The sequence below is a fragment of the Chenopodium quinoa genome, unplaced genomic scaffold, assembly GCF_001683475.1.
Source record: "Chenopodium quinoa cultivar QQ74 unplaced genomic scaffold, ASM168347v1, whole genome shotgun sequence".
In the NCBI taxonomy this organism is placed as follows: Eukaryota; Viridiplantae; Streptophyta; class Magnoliopsida; order Caryophyllales; family Amaranthaceae; genus Chenopodium; species Chenopodium quinoa.
Window position 1 is genome coordinate 1,018,650 of NW_018743285.1, and position 23,071 is coordinate 1,041,720.

The 23,071-nt window shown below is 35.5% G+C and overlaps 1 protein-coding gene across 1 annotated transcript; it reads right to left on the reverse strand.

Annotated features, from left to right (window-relative positions):
• Positions 1-20,185: 20,185 nt before the first annotated feature.
• Positions 20,186-21,085, reverse strand: LOC110735593 (probable serine/threonine-protein kinase WNK4). Its single transcript, XM_021915783.1, has one exon. The coding sequence runs from the start codon at positions 21,083-21,085 to the stop codon at positions 20,186-20,188; it is 900 nt and encodes a 299-aa protein (XP_021771475.1).
• Between the last annotated feature and the right edge of the window lie 1,986 nt (positions 21,086-23,071).

Sequence of the window (23,071 nt, forward strand, 5' to 3'; positions counted from 1 at the left end):
CATCTATTAAACAGGAAGGTAATTACAGCACTAGATATTTTGATGTGTATTCCGTTCAAAAACTCTTTGTTTTTTTTGTATTGCTCTAGCATTGCATTAAAATACCTTTAGATGAAGGTAGAGTATATACTGTAAATATGATTACAATGTTGTTGAGTGAAAACTTTTGAAGAATTTTCTAAGAACATGTACAATAGTTAATGTTCTGGAAAACACTATAAAAAGGTCGAATGTTGTTAAAAAAAAAAAGCACTGATGTAATGTTTATTTATAGATTACCATGTATAAAATATTAAATTATGGTAAATTAGAATTGTTCTAATTTTTACTAACTTAATTACAATATTCCCTTTAACAAAAAAAAAAAAAAAAAAAAAAAGACACTTACAAATTTGTTTATGACTATATTTGTACCATAATACAAAATATAAGAGAAGTAAATTACAATACTCGCCTACATCCAACTGTTTACAAAGTGAGTGTTTTGTAGTATATACTTTTTAATCAAATTAGAGAAGACAACTTCAGAACCTTCTGCTGTTATTTTTTCCTTCAACTTCATCAGTAGTTTACAGTGGTCTATGATTAGTTATTCAGCTCTATTATGAGACCTTTAAATCTATGAATACCCTCTAAACCTCAGAAGAAAAATTTCAAGATCAATTGTAAATTACACAGTTGTGTACAAGAATATTATAATATAATATAATTAATTTATAACTAATTCCTTCTTAAATTAGCTATATTATCTCCTCCATACTTTAGAGATACCATTTTACTTTATTAACATTGGAAAAACAATTTTACAACATAAGTAGACTAAATTTAGCACATAGGAAAAAAAAAATTTCCCTCTTAGATTGCCTTTAATACTTTAAATTCTAACGACTTAAACACACTACGCAAGCTTAATTAACATATAACAAAATCTACGTATACATTACTTACTAATTAAAAAAAAACGCCATTAGGGTACAGCGCACGAAGGTAGAGGTTTGATCCCTTTACGGTGATGTTATTTATTTGAATGATAATTCAAATTACTTCTTTCTAATAACATAATTTTAGTTACATCTTTCTCATATAATAACTTTTAATGCAACTTTCCCTCTTAGATTGCCTTTAATACTTTTAAATTTTTACGACATGCACACACTACGCAAACATAATTAGCGTGTAACAGAACCATTGGATATATTATTCACTAACAACAATCACCGCCATTGGGGTACGCACGGGACCACAACTAGTACCATCAAATATTAATTTATAGTTTATAAACACTTTGTGAGTTAATCTATTATATTATATATAGAGATATAATTGTTACCTATTCTGTTTATACACAAAGGGTAAGTACGTAAATATTATTTTCGCTGCAAGATTATTTGTGGTCTTTCCCAACACAATTAATATTTGTGGTCTTTCCCAACACAATTAAGAGAATGAATTGTATTTGGGGGGAAAGAGAGCCAGAAGAAATTAAATCCATGAGAATTAGTAGTACTACAACCGGTATTTATGGGAAAACCTTTTTTTATTTTTTTTTTCAGATTCAGTGATTTTTCTTTTGGGCCCCAAAATATTGGGGGCCCTACTCTGAGGCTCAAAAAGAACCGCCCAAGAGACGAACCTGCTTTGTTCTTGTATAAGTAGCCACATATAAGACGGGTTGTGTAAGATCAAATTGGCAAAATATTAAGTTTAGGTTGGGTTAAGGGTTAACAGTGTCACCCATTGTTCTGATACTAGCCAAATTCGGGCAATCGCTAATTGTGGTTGTTTTTTTTTTGGTTTGGGCCAACTTTTAACACCTTTGATAAATAGTAGTCATAATAATGTTGCATTAAAAAAAAGGGAGTAAGAATTAATAAAGTACGGACTTATAAAAGTCATATATAATGAAATTCTCCAACTATTTCGCAAAAATTTAACACTTGAAATCTTGACAATAATCCTAAGATGAAGAATTATACTCCATAAAATATAATATAGTTATGTTGGATCATGTTTGATTTGCTAGCTTATTATAGTCATGTTGGATTTTGTTATTTGTGGACTAGTTTATTAAAATTCTGGTGTATTGTACTAATATTCAATGAAAAATATTTATGATCCCATAAAAAAAAAACAAAAATTATGGTCAAAGTAATGTGTTGACAAATGTTTCTAGCCAAAGTGAGAAGATCATTTTAAAAGCGGAAGATACATTCAATTTTGATTATATTGTTTATAGTCTAATCTCCGTTTAATTATATCATTTTCAGATGTTTATTGTCAATAATATTACTTTAACAAAAAGGATAACAAGAATACCGCACAAGATTTGGAACTTACAACAACTTAACTAGTAAATAAATCCATCTCCCTTTATATTAGAAGGATTTAATAGAATAATAAAACAAACATTCAAAAAAAAATTCACCAACCATAGCCATTTCTGTATATGTGTTTTTGATTTGCCAACATAGGTTTGATGCAACAAGAAGAAGTCAAACGCCTTGAGGTTGTTGAAAGAGATAAAGGGCAATATACAAGGTATGAAGAAAAGACATTAAAGACCTTAGGAAAAGGCGATATAAAAACAGTATACAAGAGTTTTGATGAGATTGAAGAGTTTATAGGAAAAGGCGAATCAAAAGCAGTATATAAAAGATAAAAAATGTATAAAATTATATATATTAAGGAAATGTGTACATCCTTATTTATATAGAGGGACTAAGATACAAAAAGCAGTAGTTAGTTAAATACAATAATTATTTACAAGCTAAATACTAGAAGATGATAACACAACATGGTTGAGATAATATCAAGCAAGATTATCTGTTGCTATTGTGCTGCATTGGATAATATCAAATGAGAGATATTAGGTAGTATCTCTATCATGCCCCCGCAAGATGGACGGAGGTTCCGAAAGTCCGATCTTGGTAAGAAGTATGTCGAGTCGAGGTCGAGACAGTGGTTTGGTAAGAAAATCCGCAAGTTGATCACCAGTTGAAACATGAACAACACGGAGTGTACCATTTTGAACTTACTCCCGGATAAAATAGTAGGACACAGCAAGGTGCTTCATTTTGGAGTGAAACACAGGGTTAACACTATGGTAGTTGCACTAAGATTATCACAGTAAACCACAGGGGTGCTCGGCAGACGAACACCCGATTCTGTAAGTAAATTAAGAACCCACATGAGTTCAGCTGATGTAGCAGCATCTGACCTGTACTCAGCCTGGGTTGACGAGCAAGCGAGAGACCTTTGTTTCTTGGAGCACCATGTGATAGGTGTGCGGCCAAGAAAGAGAACATGACCCATGGTTGATGTATAGTCACCACTGTCACCTGCCCAGTTCGCATCAGAAAAGGCATGTAGAAAAGGAGATGACTTGCTAAAAATATTAATACCCTTATCAAGAGTACCACATAAATACCGGAGTAGTCGTTTGAGAGAAGTCCAGTGGGCTGTCGTAGGACAGTTCATAAATTGTGACAATTTATTCACAGCGAAGGCAACATCCGGTCTAGTAAGAGTCAAGTATTGCAAGCTACCAACAACAACCCTATAATCCTTGGGTTCTTCAAGTGGTGTACTAGAAGTTGAAGTAAGATGCTCAGTGAGAATCATAGGAGTGGAAGAAGGCTAGGAGTCTATCATGCCCATTTTCTCCAACAAGTCTAGGAATATACCTTCTTTGGTTCAGAAAGAGACCATTTGATGAAGGCATTACCTCGACACCAAGGAAATAGAAAGTTCATCCAAGTCTTTTAACGAGAACCTGAATGAAAATTGCTTGATAAAAATGTTAAGGCAATTTGCATTAGGACTAGTAACAATTATATCATCAACATAAACAATTATGTAAATTGGTGAATGAGCATGATGTAGAATAAAAAGAGAAGTATCAGAAACACATCGACATAAGCCTATACCGACAAGATAAGTAGTTAACTCAGTGTACCAAGATCTTGGGGATTGTTTTAGACCATAAATAGCCTTGTTTAATTTGCAGACATGATTCGGATATTGAGATTCTATGAAACCAGGTGGTTAAGCCATAAACACCTCATCATGAAGAGTACCCTACAAGAAGGCATTGTTGATATCAAGTTGATAAAGATGCAAGTTTTTTGAGATGGCAAGGCTAAGAAGGATTCGAATGGTGGCTGGCTTTACAACAAGCCTAAAGGTTTCGGTGCAATCAACACCGGGACGTTGTTGAAAACCTTTGGCAACCAAGCTAGCTTTGTAACGATCAATGGAGCCTTCTTTTGTATACTTAATACGAAAAACCCGTTTGCATTTCACAATGTTAGAAACCGAAGAGGATGATGTGAGAGTCCATGTACCGAGACGATGAAGAGAGGCAAGTTCCTCTTCCATGGCTTTCTTCCAGTTGGGGTCTTTTAAGGCTTGGGTTACAATTTTTGGTATTTTGGGTTTGGTTGGGGTAGTGACAGCATTGACATACTTTGGGTTTGGTTTAAAGATGTTTTTTATTTGGAATGGGTGACGATGCTAGTGGGTAATGGTGGTGACTCGATAGGTGGGTTTAGTGAGAATGAGTTTGGTATGTTTATGGGTGTACTGGGAGCAGAGGTAACGTGGGGTCGAGGAGCTGATGGTCATGGGAATCTGTGGAATAGTAGTATGAGTGGTAGTATGGGTTGGAGAAGTTAGAGTTAAAAAATTGGAGATTTGATTTGAGGGGAAGTGGCCATGTTTGTTGAAGAGGATGGGCTGGAGTGTATGGGTTATGCTGAGAAAGCAGTAAATCTCTGTTACTCACTGTGAGAAACGTTTTTGTTTCTCACAATGGCAGTTTCGTAAATAAAATGTACCACCGTGACTAAAGTGGTACAATTTTATCATCCATTTCGTAAATAAAATGTACCACCGTCACTAAAGTGGTACATTTTATTTACAAAACTGCCACTATGAGAAACAAAAACGTTTCTCACAGTGAGTAATGGGGGCGCCCTCCTGAGAAAGTGGGCTGGTTCGATGAGGAAGAGGGTGGAGTGAGAGAATCAGAGTACTCAATGTTGGGTTGGTGCACTGGATTGTCTAGTATGGGTAAAGAAATTTGGCACCATTTATTAGTGCTAGGAATAGAAATAGGAGAGTTTAGCTTCGTAAGTTGAGAAATAGGGTGATAGAACAATGTATACTACAAGAGGGGGGGTGAATTGTAGTGTATGTAGACTATGGTAAATTTTGCGGAATTAAATCTACTACTAAGAGAAAAGACACTGAGATAGGCAATGAATAAATTCACTATGTAAAAATGATTTACAATCACTAATACGTTGCCTAGACTCAAGTTCCGTGAGGAACTCAAGTTACCCAACTGTGATCCCTCAATCACAGTTTCTCACACTTTGTGATTCTACTCCGAATCACTTGTACAGTGTAAACAACTCTCTCAAATCTCACACTTTACAACTCTCACAACCCAAACCCAATTACACAATGATTACAAGTATTTTCTAAAGAACTTAAGAGACTAAGGATGGAAGGAACTTCTCTTTTAAACACTTTGAAACTCTATGCTCAGAATACTTAAGATTGTTTTTCCACACTTTCAAAAAGCCACGTTGATCTATTTTTATAGGGAGATTATCCAAGCTTCTATCATGTTCCTACTTCCCCCTCAATCCCACGTTCACCTATATTGGGAAGTTGGGATGTAAGTGGAGGAAGTTGAGAAACATGATTTCACTAACTTGACTCCCAAGTCCAACGTGCATCCTGTTTTTAAGCAAACAGAATTTTACCAAGTCAAAATCAGTTTAAAAGAATATTTATTAAAAAGATAAATATTTATTTATTAAAAAGATATTTAAACAATTAATTAATTTAAAATAAATTTATCTTTTAAATTAAAGAATTATTTAGATTTTATTTATTTATAAAATAAATCTTTTCAACTGATTTTATCCCAATATTTTCAAACTGATTTTATCTCTTCCTTAAATTAAGGATTTTGAAAACTGTTAAAAACTTTTCTGAGTCATCCGTCAATCGTCAAGTTCCTTCAGGAACTTCAGGTTCCTTCAGGAACTTCATGTTTCTTCTTAGTTCCTTCCAACACTTTTGTTTCTTAAGTTCGTACACTGAGTAACTAAGTGTATAGAGTTGTGAGGACATCTTGAAAGCTTGCATTCATCATCAAGTCTTCCAAACTCTGTTGTTCCTACTCCGGAACATGTATTTGTGTACCTGAATCTTTCTGTTCAACCAAGACTCATAAACATCATTAGTCAGAGTTTGTTTTATGTAAGTCAATCATCAAAATATTAAGGTAGTCAATTCAACAATATTCCCCCTTTTTGATGATGACAAACAAAAACAAACTCGGTTAAACAAAACAAACATCCAAGCAATCAGAGTAACCAATACTTAAATAAAACAATTAAATTATTTAAAGCAATAAAATAAACTAAGGATAAAGAAGTCTGCATCATTCATGAAATTAATAAATTGTGAAATTTATACCTTTACTTAAATGATGAAGACTTGAAGGGAATCGGTTTGAGTCCAGCTTTCTGAGTTTGTTCTTCTCTTCCCCCTTTTGACATTATCAAAATGATAGAAAGAGCATGCTATATATAGTACTAAACTACGGAGGGAGTAGTAAATCTGAATTCATGAACGATTAAGCATGCGCACACAGTTCATATGCAACCAAAATGAAAACATCAAATTCAAAGACAAACTTAGCCAGTTTAATACAAACCGAAATAAAACAAAATAAAATGTTCAAAACAAGCCAAACAAAATAAAATTGAAGGACAATATCACTGTTTAATAAATCACAAGAAAGAGTGGGGTAGGTTTGTTTTGCAAAGGGCTAGGAAATGGTAGCAGCTTCATGGTAAGGTAACATCCTTGATCGCATCGAGAATGGTCTTGTAACAACTTTGCTTCACTTTAGCTTTGAGTTCCTGAGCCGAGGAGTCCATATGAGCATTTACTTTATCTACCAGAGAAAGCATCTGAGTTTGCAGCCCCTCAACTTTAGTAGCCAGGTTATCCACTTTAGAAGAAAGGTTAGTTATACTCTGTGTAAGTGTAGTGGACAAAAGCTGAAGTTCCTCCTGGATTTGCAAGGAACTTGGACCAGAGCTAAAAGCACTGAAGCCGAAACCAGAAGTACGAGGTTGTGAAGCAGGTGGAGAAGGTGTGGTTTGGTGAACAGAGGAAGGAATAGGGGGTGGTGATGGAGTGCCTTCAGAAACAAGGGAAGACGGACCCTGAGGAACTTGGGTGGAAGTTCCTTCAGAAACTTTAGATGTATCATCATCCAATTCAACAATAATAACAGGCTGAGATCTCAGTGTTCTGGGTTTAGAAGAAGCAAGTCTAACGCTTCTCCTTTTTCTACCTGTTACAGGGACAGTTTGTTTAACAAAGCCTCCAATTTCCTTGAGTAGCTCTTTCACTAACTCCTCTTTGTCATCTTTTTCCTCCTTCTCACTCTCTATTTCTTTCTCTTCTTCTGTTTCCCTCTCTACTGCACTTTTTCATTCTTTTTCACTTTCTTTTTCCTCTTCTTTTTCACTCTCTGTTTCCTCTTCTTTTTCATCATTTTTCTCACTGTCTTTCTCTTTCTTTTCTTTTTCTTTCTCACTGTTTTCTTCCTCCTTTACTTCTTCCTTCTCACTGTCTTCCTCTTTTACTTCTTCCTTCTCACTGTCTTCCTCCTCATCAATGCTTTCCCTCTCATTCAGTTCCCCCTCACGTTGATCTCCCTCTTCCTCAGATTCCGAGTGTACATCGGTAATAAAACAAACTTTTCAACGAACAACTTTAAGGCTTAATTTTGAGAGGGATTTTTCATGGAGTATGTTTTCTGGTTTCAAGGGGTGGGTTTCTTCATTGGTTAGAGGAACTTTGAAGGTTGGAAGTGGCGGTTGGTGTTTTGGGGTTTTTTGAGGTGAGTGGGTGCGTGTGGTAAGTGAGGTGAAAAGATAGGTGACGGTTGAGAGTTTAGTGGGATAGAGAAAAGGTTGTGATTTATTTTGACAATGATAAAAATAAAAAAATAAGATAAAATCTAATTGAGAAAAAAAAAATCTTTTTGTTGTTTTTAAATTTATAAGATAACAAAAATAATAAAAAGATAAAAATAAAAATTGAAAAATAAAGAAAAATAAAAATTACGAAAGAAAAAAAATTTCCAGTAAGTTACTTCAAAGTAAAATACTGGTTAACATGTACAGAGCTTTACAAAAAGGAACTTGGAAAATAATATGGCTTAATTTGTCTTCTTCATTGACATAATCACATGATCACACACTCATTAGAATTACATGCTTGTTCATTGCAAGATTCGAGATTATGTTTTTCACACCAAGGTTATATATAGCAATGCTCAGTCGTTTCACTAAGACATACCTTGGGGTTCCAAGAAGAACTGCTCAATTCAGCTTTATCATTCCGAGTTCCAATCGCATCTTTTCGAATTTTTCTCTACTCAAAGGCTTTGTTAGAATGTCAGCAATTTGATATTCAGTTTGTACAAATTCTAATTTAATAGAGCCTTTTTCCACATTGTCTTTTAGAAAGTGATGCCTAACATGAATATGCTTTACACGTGAATGATGTACTGGATCTTTTGAGATGCAAATAGCACTAGTATTATCACAGTATATAGGAACACATTCTAAAATTATGCCAAAATCACGCAACTGTTGCTTTATCCATATTAATTGGGAGCAACATGCAGCAGCAGCTACATATTCTGCTTCAGCAGTGGATAGAGCAACAGTGTTTTGTTTCTTGGAACTCCAAGAAACTGGACAAGAGCCTAAGAATTGAACCATACCTGACGTGCTCTTGCGATTTACTAAGTCTCCGGCATAATCTGCATCAGCAAATCCTTTGAGATCGAATGTATCACTTAGTGGGTAGAATAAACTCAAGTCTGCCGTTCCTTTAAGATATCTCAGTATTCTTTTTACGGCAGTTAGATGCGACTCTTTTGGATTTGATTGGAACCTAGCACAAAGACCAACACTAAAAGAAATGTCAGGTCTACTTGCAGTTAAATATAATAAGGAACCAATCATACCTCTGTACATTGTCTGGTCCACATAAGTTCCTGAGGGATCTTCGTCTAATCTAGAGTTAGTTCCCATAGGAGTGTGGTTAGTCTTTGCGTTGTCAAGGTTATACTTTTTCAGGAGTTCCTTGACATATTTTTGCTGATGTATAAATATTCCTGATTCTGTTTGTTTGATCTGCAGTCCTAAAAAGAAATTGAGTTCCCCCATCATGCTCATTTGGAACTCACTACACATCAAGTCAGCAAAGTACTTGCACAAAGATTCGTTAGTTGCACCAAATATAATATCATCAACATAGATCTGTACAACTAAAAGATGAGTTCCTTTAGATTTTAAAAACAAAGTTTTATCAATTTTTCCTCGTTTAAAATCATTTTCCAAAAGGAACTTAGACAATCTTTCATACCATGCTCTTGGAGCTTGTTTTAGTCCGTAGAGAGCCTTATCAAGTTTAAAAACATGGTTTGGAAAATTTGGATTCTCGAATCCAGGGGGTTGATCGACGTAAACTGTTTCTTTTAATAAACCATTCAAAAACGCACACTTTACGTCCATCTGATACAGTTTAAAACCCATAAAAGCAGCAAAAGATATTAAAATTCTAATAGCCTCAAGTCTAGCAACAGGAGCAAATGTTTCCTCAAAATCAATACCCTCCTGTTGGTTATATCCCTTTACAACCAACCTAGCCTTATTTCGTACAATTGTACCATATTCATCAAGTTTGTTTCGAAAGATCCATTTTAAGCCTATGACCTTTTTATCTAGTGGCTTAGGTACAAGATGCCATACCTTATTTCTTTCGAATTCATTGAGTTCCTCTTGCATGGCTATAATCCAGTCAGGGTCTTCTAAGGCTTCTTTGTGGTTGCGAGGTTCCAAAGTAGATAGAAAAGCATTGAAGGCACAGAAGTTCCTCATTTGCGATCTAGTCTGAGTTCCTTTGTATAAGTCACTGATAATTTTGTCCAGTGGGTGTGACTTTTGGTGCTTCCAAGGTTTGGGCTGGAAGGTTTGGATAGGAACTCGACTATTCTGATTTCCTGAGCCTGTTGCTTCTTCTTCAGTGATTTCCTCTTGTGTTATTGGTTCCTCGGCAGGTTCTTCATTCTGAGGCTGTTCTCTCGAAGGAACTTCAGTCTGTATGTCGAGTTCCTTCTCTGGATTTTCATGATTTTCATTTAATCGAGTTGGCTGCTTATTTGGAATTACTGCATCTTCTTCTTGTTCTTGAGGACGTACTAGACCAATTTCAAAGTCATAGTCCTCATGTTCCTGTGTACATGGAAGTGGATTAGTTTCATCAAATATAACATGCACACTTTCCTCAACACACATAGTGCGTTTATTGTAAACTCTATACGCTTTACTGTTAGTAGCATATCCAAGAAATACGGCTTCATCACTTCTTTCATCGAATTTCCCTATGTTCCTTTTACCATTATTATGCACAAAACATTTACAACCAAATGCTCTCAGATGAGATATATTCGGTTTTCTGCCTTTCATAAGTTCATAGGGTGTCTTATTTAATATAGGCCTTAGCATGACACGATTTATAATATAACAGGCTGTATTCACGGCTTCTGCCCAGAAGTTCCTTGGAAGATTGCTGGCTATTAACATGGTTCGAGCCATGTCTTCTAAGGTTCTGTTCTTCCTTTCCACAACTCCATTTTGCTGTGGAGTTCTTGGAGCTGAGAAATTATGACTTAAGCCTTGTTCCCTGCATAAATCATCAAATTTAAAATTCTCAAATTCAGTGCCATGATCAGATCTAAGGTGTATCAGTTGATGTCCGGTGGACTTTTGAATTCTCCTGAAAAATGTGACAAACTCATCAAAAGTCTCATCTTTGCTAGACATAAAAATTACCCATGTGAATCTAGAATAATCATCAACAATTACTAAGACATACTTCTTTCCACTTCTACTTTGAATCCTCATAGGACCACACAAATCCATATGAATTAACTCTAAAGGTTTCGTGGAACTCACCATTTTCTTGGATTTAAAGGATGATCTGACCTGTTTTCCTTTCACACAAGCATCACAAATTTTGTCACATAGGAACTTGATTGAAGGAAGTCCCTCTACCAAGTTCCTTGTTCTTAATTTATCAATCAAAGAGAAACTTGCATGACCAAAACGTTTATGCCACAGTAAAGGATCATCCTCAATGACACTGAGGCAAGTTAAGTTGTTCCTCGGAACTGTATTGAGATCCACTGTATAAGTGTTCCCTTTCCGAGTTCCTTCCAGCAAAACTTTCCCAGTGTCATTCTGAATGATGCTACATTTTTCAGAATCAAAACTTACTGAGTTTCCTTTATCACAAAATTGTGATATGCTTAATAAGCTGTGTTTGAGGCCCTCGACTAAAAAAACGTTATCAATAGCTTGGGAACTTGACCTTCCAACTTTTCCTACGGCAACAATGCTGCCTTTCTTATTATCACCAAAGGTCACAGTTCCTCCTGTATAGGCCGTCAGTGAGAGAAATCTTGATTCATCTCCTGTCATGTGCTTGGAACAACCACTATCGAGGTACCATTGGTTGTTCCCCCTCACTACGACCTGCAAAAGAAACTAAGGGTTAGATTCAGGAACCCCATCTTTCATGGGTTCCTTCGTTGATACAGCAGACTCATTTTTCTTTTGCCATACATAAACTATATTTTTAGTGGACTTAAGTTCCTTTCTTTTGCATTCAGTATCTTTGTGTCCTGACTTGCCACAGAAGGAACACACAGTCTCACTAGGAAGTTCCACATAGTTTTTCTTTTTACTACTACTCTTCTTTTTGTGGTTGAAACCCAAACCTTCTGTCCTTCTGGTTTGAGCTTCAAGTATCCACTTTGGAACTCCCATGTGGATTACACTCTCATTGTTTCTTGCTCTTTCTAGATCCTTTTCAAGGAACTCATTTTTGTCTTTAGTAACCTGCAATTCTTTTTTCAAATTTTCAAGATCATCATTAAAGGTTACTAAAGGCAATTGAAGAGCATTATTAGAATCAATGTTAGTGCATAGCAATTTATACTGAGTCAATTCAACATTTAACATGATATTTTCATTTTTGACTCTTTCCAGTGTTTCTTTAAGCATAGTATTTCTATCTAGCAAATCAAAGAATCTTCCCTGAACATCTGTTCTTGAACTATTCAAATATTTCATATGATCCTTATAGATTTCTAGAGCTTTTTCATTTTGTCCAAGTTTAAGACATATTTCTTTATATTCATCCAATGTTTCTATGAGCAAAGAAATTAATTTGTCTTTTGACAGGGATTTCAGAAATTTAGGTTCGAGATTTACCTCCTTTGACTTTTCACTGTGTTTAGCCATCAAACACAGGTTTGCAGTTTCTTCTTCCGTGGATTCTTCTTCATCCTCATAACTTGTGTCTCCCCACGCAGCTATCATGGCTTTCCTGTAATCAGATTTTGAAAAGTTAAGAGTATTAGATTTTCCGTGTTCCTTCATTTTGCCTTTTCCTTTTTCTGATTCCCAGAGAGGGCATTCCTTGATGAAGTGATCTGTGTTCCCACATTTGTGGCAACCTCCTGTTTCCTTGGAGTATTGGTTCTTCTTGAAGTTCCTTTTCTTTTGGTCACCAAACCTTTTGTTGCGGTACAGCTTTTTTAACTTCCTGACTAGCATGGCAGCTTCTTCCTCTCCAGATTCGGAATCCTCATCACTTGGTTGGGCAACTTTTAAAGCGATTCCTCGGCTTTTTGAGCTTTCTTGACTTTTGTTTGATAGGTGAAGCTCATGAGTTATCAAGGAACCTGCAAGTTGTTCAAGGTTAAAGGTTGTAAAGTCCTTTGATTCCTGCAAAGCAGCCACTTTGGCTCTCCACCGTTCATCTTCAGGAAGGCTTCTTAGAATTTTGCGTACCTGTTCATCCATAGGAACAACTCTACCAAGAGAAACTAATTCATTAGTAATATTTTTAAAACGAGTAAACATTTCTTGAATAGTTTCTTTTGAACCCATTTCAAAACGTTCATATTTAGAAAGCAGTATATCAATTTTAGAACGTTTGACTTCATGAGTTCCTTCGTGGGTTATTTCTAGTAAATCCCATATTTCTTTTGCTGTTTTACATCCCATAACACGAGTGTGTTCATCTGGCCCTAAACCCCAAACTAGGAGTTTTTTAGCAGTAGCATTAATCTCTTTCTTCTCAAAGTCATTTCTATCATATTCAGAGATAGGTTTAGGAATTACCTCATTTTCTGCATTGGTCTTGGTTACCTCGTAATCTCCTACTTCGATAGCTCGCCAGACTTGATAATTCTCGGACTGTATGAACATCTCCATCCTTGTCTTCCAATAGGCATAGTACTTCCCATTGAAGAGTGGTGGTCTTTGTGTAGAGTAACCTTCAGCTAGTCTCTCGTCCTTTGACATTGTTCCTCCAGGAACTTGACTCAACAGGGCTTCCTGCTTTTCCGAGTTCCTTGCTCTGATACCAATTGATAGAACAATGTATACTACAAGAGGGGGGGTGAATTGTAGTGTATGTAGACTATGGTAAATTTTGCGGAATTAAATCTACTACTAAGAGAAAAGACACTGAGATAGGCAATGAATAAATTCACTATGTAAAAATGATTTACAATCACTAATACGTTGCCTAGACTCAAGTTCCGTGAGGAACTCAAGTTACCCAACTGTGATCCCTCAATCACAGTTTCTCACACTTTGTGATTCTACTCCGAATCACTTGTACAGTGTAAACAACTCTCTCAAATCTCACACTTTACAACTCTCACAACCCAAACCCAATTACACAATGATTACAAGTATTTTCTAAAGAACTTAAGAGACTAAGGATGGAAGGAACTTCTCTTTTAAACACTTTGAAACTCTATGCTCAGAATACTTAAGATTGTTTTTCCACACTTTCAAAAAGCCACGTTGATCTATTTTTATAGGGAGATTATCCAAGCTTCTATCATGTTCCTACTTCCCCCTCAATCCCACGTTCACCTATATTGGGAAGTTGGGATGTAAGTGGAGGAAGTTGAGAAACATGATTTCACTAACTTGACTCCCAAGTCCAACGTGCATCCTGTTTTTAAGCAAACAGAATTTTACCAAGTCAAAATCAGTTTAAAAGAATATTTATTAAAAAGATAAATATTTATTTATTAAAAAGATATTTAAACAATTAATTAATTTAAAATAAATTTATCTTTTAAATTAAAGAATTATTTAGATTTTATTTATTTATAAAATAAATCTTTTCAACTGATTTTATCCCAATATTTTCAAACTGATTTTATCTCTTCCTTAAATTAAGGATTTTGAAAACTGTTAAAAACTTTTCTGAGTCATCCGTCAATCGTCAAGTTCCTTCAGGAACTTCAGGTTCCTTCAGGAACTTCATGTTTCTTCTTAGTTCCTTCCAACACTTTTGTTTCTTAAGTTCGTACACTGAGTAACTAAGTGTATAGAGTTGTGAGGACATCTTGAAAGCTTGCATTCATCATCAAGTCTTCCAAACTCTGTTGTTCCTACTCCGGAACATGTATTTGTGTACCTGAATCTTTCTGTTCAACCAAGACTCATAAACATCATTAGTCAGAGTTTGTTTTATGTAAGTCAATCATCAAAATATTAAGGTAGTCAATTCAACATAGGGAACTCACTTTCAACAAAGAGGACGTGCCGGGATGTAAAGATACGATTAGTAGTAGGGTCCAAACAATGATAAGCACTTTGAGTCTTGGAGTAGCCTATAAAAATACAAGGCTTTGATTTATTTGGCACTAACTTGTGTTTAGTGTATGGTTTTAACCATGGGTAGCATAGGCAACCGAAACAGCGTAATTTGAGATAGTTAGGAGGGGAGTCAAATAGAAAATGATTGGGAGATTTCATGGACAACGTAGGCGTAGGGAGTCTGTTTATTAAATAGGATGCAGTGGAGAAGGCATAAAACCAATAAGTGAGAGGAATATGTGAGTGTGTCAGGAGAGATAGCCCTGTTTCAACAATGTGGTGATGGCGCCGCTCAGTAAAGCCATTATGCTCAGGAGTATGAGGTAGAGAGGTGAGGTGAAAGACACCGTCAATAGTTAAGAAAGAAGCTAAAGCTTCATATTCCCCCCCATTTTCCGAGTATAGGTTTTTAATAGTTTGTGAGAAAAAAATTTCAACAAGAGCTTTATAACGGATGAAAACATGTTTTGTGTTAGATTTATTTTTGAGAGGATAGAACCAAATATATTTGGTGTAGTGGTCAATGAAAATGACATAATATTTGAAGCCATCTAAAGAATGAACCGGGGAGGTCCATAAATTTGTATAAACAATATCAAGAGGAGTATTGGAAATTAAAGTAGATTGAGCAAAATGAAGTTTGTAACTTTTATTGCATTGGCAAGCGTTACAATTAAAAGACAACGAACTAGAAAAATGTAGATTAAATCTGAAACAATGTGCTTAAAAATAGCTAAAGAAGGATGGCCAAGTCTGTGATGCCAATTTATTGCAGGAGCTTTGATTGTGGAGAGTGCTAACATAGTGGAAGATGAGGGCCACTCATATATCCCATTTTTAGTTGGTCCCTTCAGAAGATGTGCCCCCGTGAGTTGGTCCTTCAAAAGAAAGGAAACAGATGAGTATTCTATAACAAGATTATTTTTGGAACATTGTTTAGAAATAGAAATAATGTTACGAGTCATACTAGGGGCACATAAAATGTTAGATAAAGAGAACCAATATGAGTAATGGGAACACCACGACCATTACCTATGACAATTTCTTCTGCACCATCGTATGGGTGATGGAGAGCAAGGTTAGAAAGATCATGAGTGACATGATGAGAGGCTCATGTGTCTAAGAGCCAAGAAGGGGAAGAGTGTGAGGTTGCGGCTGTGGCAACGTGAGCTTGCGGTGGAGATTTGGTGTTGTATGACGGTGGGAGTGTTGGTTTAGCATCAGGGAACTTTTGATGAAAGCTAGGACAACGGTACAGGGAGTGGCCGTGAGCGTGACATCATTGGCGCCTGCCTTTGTAACCTTGCCCAGGTTGTTTGTGTGTGTTATTGTTCTTCCCATAGTTGGGGTTCGATTTCTGGTGTTAGTACCGGGTACGGGAAGAAGGAAGAGAGGCAGAAGCTTGTGAGGAATTGGTAGAAGAACTAGTGGTGGCAGCATGGGCCGTGATAGGTAAGAGGTAGAGAGGGAGGTGTTGCGTAAACAGACCTCTTTGAGGAGCAGTTTTTCACGCAATTCATCAAAGGATATTAATGTGTCACGGTTGTTTGTGGCATCAATTATAGCTTGAAAGGCAGGGTCTTGGAGACCCTCAAGGACACGCTAAATCAAATCATCTGGTTTGCAAGGCTCACCAAGGACAGCAAGTTAATCGACACAAACACGGATGGCATTCATATACTTCGTGATACTCTGTGTGCCTTTGGTAATGGGACGAAGATTAGTTATAAGGAGTTTGGCATGACCACGAGTATGACGAGCAAATGTATGGGCAAGATTGTCCCATGCTTCCTTGGTGGTCATGGCTCAGGAAATAAGGGGTGAGATGTTTGATTCAAGGGTACCAAGAAAAGCATCGAATAAGAGCTTATCTTGACGAACCCAAGTGGTGTAGTCTGGATTGGTGGAGGTGACATTATTGGTAGTGAACGTGGGTGGTGGGGAAGGGTATGAACCATCAAGAAATTTGTATAGACCATGGCCGACAAGGATAGCTTCAATTTGAAGCTTCTAGGAGAGATAATTCAGGTTGGTAAGTTTAATAAAATTGGTTAGGTTGACAATGATAAGGGGAGAGGATGGTTAGACATCATTGCGCATTGTGGTGTTGGTAGCCATGGAAAGAGGGTGAAACGCAGCAAGGAAAAACAAATCAAGTGGTTTAGATCTTTCTGCTTTAATACCATAAACAATAGAAAATGTATAAAATTATATATATTAAAGAAATGTGTACAACCTTATTTATATAGAGGGACTAAGATACAGTAGTTAGTTAAATACAATAATTATCTACAAGCTAAATACTAGGAGATGATAACACAACATGGTTGAGATAATATCAAGCAAGATTATCTGTTGCTATTGTGCTGCATTGGATAATATCAAATGAGAGATATTAGGTAGTATCTCTATCAGTATACAAGAATTTTGATGAGATTGAAGAGTTCTTAGGCAAAGACGAAAGAAAAACAGTGTACAAGAGTTTTGATGACATGGATGAGTTCTTAGGCAAAGGCGAAAGAAAAACAGTATACAAGAGTTTTGATGAGATTGAAGAGTTCTTAGGCAAAAGCGAAAGAAAAACAGTATGTAAGAGTTTTGATGAGATTGAAGAGTTCTTTGGCGAAGGCGAATCAAAAACACTGTACGAGAGTTTTGATGAGATTGAAGAGTTTGGGAAAGGCGAAATAAGAACAGTATACAAGAGTTTTGATGAGATTGAAGAGTTTGGCAAAGGCAAAATAAAAACCGTATACAAGAGTTTTGATGAGAATTGAAAGAATATAAATTGGTAGAGTAAGGCTAAGGCAGTGTCCAAAGATGAAAAAGTCAAGATACATGTTTTTATTAGTTTAATTATTTTGTTCTTGTTAAACAATGAATCCTAATAACTTTGGTCATGTTTTATAGATTTTCATGGTTTTTAATTTTGGAATAAATGTTTAAAATGATATGATTAAATTGAATATTGAATGATTAGGATTTAAAGTACATTTTTTAAATCTGACAATTTAACCTCTCATCCATATGTTGATGTATCTTACGGGGTAATTAGTGGGTATTATGTATTTATATATGTAAAGTATATCTTGCTTTGCCACATAGTCATTAAGATTGTGTAGCTGAAGCCTAATATCAAGTGGTAAACTTTGTTCACTGGTGGAGATAATATAATGGTGACTACCTAATAATTGGCTGATAAAATCAAGTGGTAAACAATAAAAAGTGATGAAATTGGTTTTTTTTTTTTTTTTTAAAGGTAAAAAAAATAATAATAAAAATGATGAAAATCAACAAGCATTACTTACGCGCGGCTGTTTGGCTAAGCAAGATATACATACAAAATCCTACCCTTGAATATATACCACACTGATTTATAAGTACATGTTTTTTTTTTTAATTTTTTATCTGTGTATGTAACCTCGTTTATTTATAAGAGTAACTCATTTTGTCATAACTCAAACTTAGTAATGTCAATTTATTAAAATAAAAAAAAAGGAAAATTCTGATTATAACCCTTAAGTATTGACTTTTTCAAGTTGTATCACATCCGTTTGAAAATTACACATTGTAACCTTTAACTTAGAATTTTGTCTTAATAGTGACCTTGTTGTTATTCTACTGTTAACAGTCACCGTTAGTGGGACCCACTTTGGATCTTTTAATTATTTTTTCTCGATTTATGTAAAGAAAAATATCACGTTAAAGGTTTTAAGGGTCATTTTGACCCTAAAGGATCCAAATTGAGCTCGGATTTGACAAAAAAAAAACAAAAAATAAACGTTAAAGCCCCAATTTGTGAATTCTAATTTAATTGCAGAAATTCGAATTCTCAAAATGGGGCTTTTACATTATTTTTTGGCCAAATCCGAGCTCCAATTTGTTCCTTAAGAGATAAAATGACCCCTAAAACCTCTTACTCCACATTTTTTTAGCACGCAAATCGAGAATTTTTTTCAATATGTGTAAAGCAGGCCCCACTAACGGCAACATCTAACGAAAGGTTAACGCCAAGGTTACAACATAATCACTTAACGTATCTTAAGGTTACAACATGGAAATTTGAAAGGGAGGGGGCACAGCTTGAAAAGTGAATACTACAGGGTTACTATATAGAAAAACCCAAACCTCATTTTCCCAATAAACTAGCCCTACATTTGTTGAGATAATCCTATTTGCTCATCGGAACTAATACTACTATTACTCAATTAATTACCTTATATATGAAGTGGTCATAGCCACGTACATATTTCACCACAATGGTCAAGTTGTCAACCATATACTTGTACAGACAACTGAGGAGAGTCAACCAGGTTATTTTGGTGTCCTCTGTTGGTCATCTGGATCAAAGCACAAGTATATTAGAGTTACTCCCTATTTCTTCATACTCATTTATTAACCATAACAACATAAGAATGCAAAATTCATATTAATTAGAATCTTATGCACCAATTTAATCACAAATTGTTACTTTATTAGTACTATTTAGCCCTCAGCAAGCAAAAACGCTAGCAATTGAACAATTATAACCCCCAATAAATTGACAACATAAACAAAATCCACAACCAAATTCAACCATACAAAAATAGAACTATACTCAGGAGACATAGCAACCTCATCATCTGATCCGCATAATCAACAAGGTAGGATTCATCAGCAAACCATACACACTCCATCCCATTTCACATTTCAATTATCAAAAGTACCATCATTTTACTATTTAAAGAGAAAGGGTCCAACTTCATAGTTACATCCTAACATTAAAGGCAAATTAGATTCAAATAACAATTTTTTTATTTTTTTATTTTTTTTTTACAAGAGCATCAAATAACAAATTACGTCCTAAATTTTCCTCTTAATAACCCCAAATCGAGCATACTGAGAATTAATTTAACGATAAACCCTAGATAGTGAAATTGATATTCCATGATTATAAAAAGAAACATCTTACCTCAAAAGCTGCTTAATCGCCTCAATTGATTGAAATTAGAAAGTGAATGAATGACAGAGTTTGAGTCTTTGAGCATCAACGGCTCAAATTTTAGGGTTTGTGAGTTTGAGTAAAGAAATTTGGAGGGAATTTTTGTTTTTTGTTATTATAATTTTTTTTTAATGAGAATTTAGAGGGAATTTATTTTACACCCTACTATTTTTATTTTTATTTTTAGGGAATTTTTTTTTTTGGGACAAATTGAAGGGAGTTTTTATAGGCAATTACTGACATTATACGGTTAGGGCGTTAGGCTAAGCACAATATTTCGAAATTAATACGTACTAAAGATATTCAATTAAAATTAAAATTAATAATTAAAATTTTATTTTTGATGCAAAACCGAGAATATCTATACAATAAAAGCAATAATTTCCTAACCTAATTTAAAAGCTTGCTAAGAAAAACAACTAAACACAAATTTTAAGAAAAACTTGCGTAGTGCATTTGTAATTGATGTAGAATTTTGTAGCCGTGGCTGTGATCTTGTAAATGTTTCGGGTGCGAGCGACGGGTCATTGAGGAGCTCAATTGCCGCAGGTCTTTCGCAAGCAGGTGGAACCAAACACTTTTCAATCAAGTGTCGAACTTGTAAATCTGCTACTTTGCTTAGAACTTCTGGCATAACACCCGACCTAATCCTTTTGTTACGTTCATTCACATCATCACAACATTCGTTGTATGGAGGTTCACCCGTAAGCATTTGAAGAAAACACATCCCAAAATTATAAATATCAACTAGCTGAACCGGATAATACTGTTTTTCAAGAAACATCGCAACACCAAAATTTGCTATCATTATTCGGCCTGTACTCCCATCAACATATATGTTTCTACAATTCAGAGTGCGGTGCACGATTGGAGGATTTCGAGAGTGAATATAATGTAACCCTTCAAGGATCTGTCTAGCAAAATTCTTAATTGCCTCGATATGGAAATGAACGTGCTTTTCAAAATACTCTTCCAAACTCCCTGATGTATAAAGCTCAGTAATCATGTTAATTGTTTTCGTATCAATCCAATAATCATAGCACTTGATAATATTTTCATGATCTAATGACTTTAATAGTCTTGCTTCAGCCTTCAAACTCCTAAGATAGCTTATGTTATCGAATATATCACCTGTTAACTCGGTCTTACTCCAAGCAACTTCTATTCCTTCAATTTCATCAAAACCTTTGTATATTGTTTTTGAGTTCGCTTTGCCTACGATCTCGCCGTACCTTTTGTATCGTCCAGTTGAATCTCTTTCGACAACCTCAAGACCGTTGACATCGATCGATCCACTGATGGCCATCACAAGATAATATATTTGTTTTAATGGCTAGGGATTTTTTTTTGTGATGTAAATGTTGTAGAATCCAGCAAATATATAAAGTAGAGATGCACTTATATGCTGCTAGTTAAGTTGTTTTGGGTTTACGTTGGTTACGAGCCTAAAACAACTTAACTATAAAGATGCTTAATGATAAATATTGGAGGAGATAAGATAGCAAAATTACATATTAATCAAAATCCAATTTCTTTTGACTTCCGTTTTTTAAATATCTAAATAGATTCTGCCCTTTAACTGTTCAAAATAGTTTTTTTTTTTTTTTTTTTTTTTTTTTTTTTTTTTTTTTGTGAATAGAGCTCTATTTTAGTATCAAATAAATAAAGATTAACTAATTTTGACTCGAGTAATATTTTAGTATAAAAAAATAAAAATTAACTACATCGATAATTATTCCAAAATATCTTTTAAAGAAATATCTTCTAAATAATTGTTCCACAAATTAAATAAGTAATTTTTTTTATTAAATATCAAAGAAGAGGATTTTTGTTTCTTGAATCTTACTAATCTACTTACATAACTACATCTAATAGAGGATACTAAGGGTATTCTAGTAATTTGAACTATTGTACGTATTATCTATATATATGAGAGCCAGGCACCCATATTAGGGTAAGCCGTATCATTATATTTCACATGGTATCAAGAGCTTAGAGTTTTCTTAGGATTTTCTCCAAAAACCTTAAACCCCTAATCAGATCCTTTGTTTTTCGTTGACCTTTGCCCTGCCAAATCATGGCTTCAACGAATCAATCCACCACTGTGATGGACGTTGTTTCTTCTTCTGCGCAGGTGTCAACACCTCTCCCGCAATCCAATAGTGTGTTGTTCAACGTCAAGATTCGCTGCACCTTCTCAGCAACCCACCAACAATTTGCTTCCGTGCTCTACGCTTGGTGGTTATCAGAATTTTGGATATTCCACAACCTTCTCAAGGATGTTGGAAGTTCTTGATATAAAACAAGAAGGTTGGAAGAAAACAAGAGAGAGATGAAAGGGAAAAATCCAACATTGGTGGGGGGAGAGGTTTTCTCCTTGTTTATATATTGTAGTATGTTAGTACTACTAGTTGAGTGACTTGGACAATACTAGAAAACAGGTCATTTTCGACGGCAAAATTCCGTCGGAAACACCCTAAATTCCGCCGGAAACACCCTAAATTCTGTCAGAACGGGTGGTCGGAACACCCTTTGTAGGTAAAACGGGCAATTCCGTCGGAATAGTTTTTTCCGACGGAAAACATATTTTTCTAACGGGATTTCCGACGGAAATAATTCACTGGAAAAAGTTTTCCGGTACCGGAAAGTTTTCCAACGGAATTCAAATCCGTCGGAAACTCTAAACAAAAAAAAAAAAAAAAAACCACGCACCACCCCTACTAGCCCCAACCACCCTCATCCACCCACCGCCACACCTACCCCTTACCCTTACTCATCCACCACTACCCTTAGCCACCACCACCGAACCCTAACCTTCCTCCTTAACCCTTACCCACCACCCACCACCCACACCACCGAAGCCTAACCCAGATTCACCAACCACGCAACACCACCGAAACCACCCACACACCACCACCAACCCACACCCAAACCCACTATCCCACCACCGTACACCACCACTTATCCCACCTTCACACACCACCACCAACCCACACCCAAACCCACTAGCCCACCACCGTACCCCACCAAATTGCAACCCTTGTCACCAAAACATCACCAACACCCCACCCAAACAAAACTAAAACCACCCCAACACATACCCCACCCACACCAAACTGAAACCCCCAACCTAAACCCCACCCACACCAAAACAAAACAGCAAAAATCAATTAAAAAAAAAACCCGAAAATTATCATAAAAAATCAACAAAAATTACCCAAATCAATTCAAAAAAATATATAAATATACATAAATTTAACAAAAATTATACACTAACATTACAATGACATCA

Excerpts from the sequence above, each read along its gene's own strand:
- LOC110735593 (XM_021915783.1), bottom strand. The coding sequence starts at position 21,085 with ATGGCCATCAGTGGATCGATCGATGTCAACGGTCTTGAGGTTGTCGAA.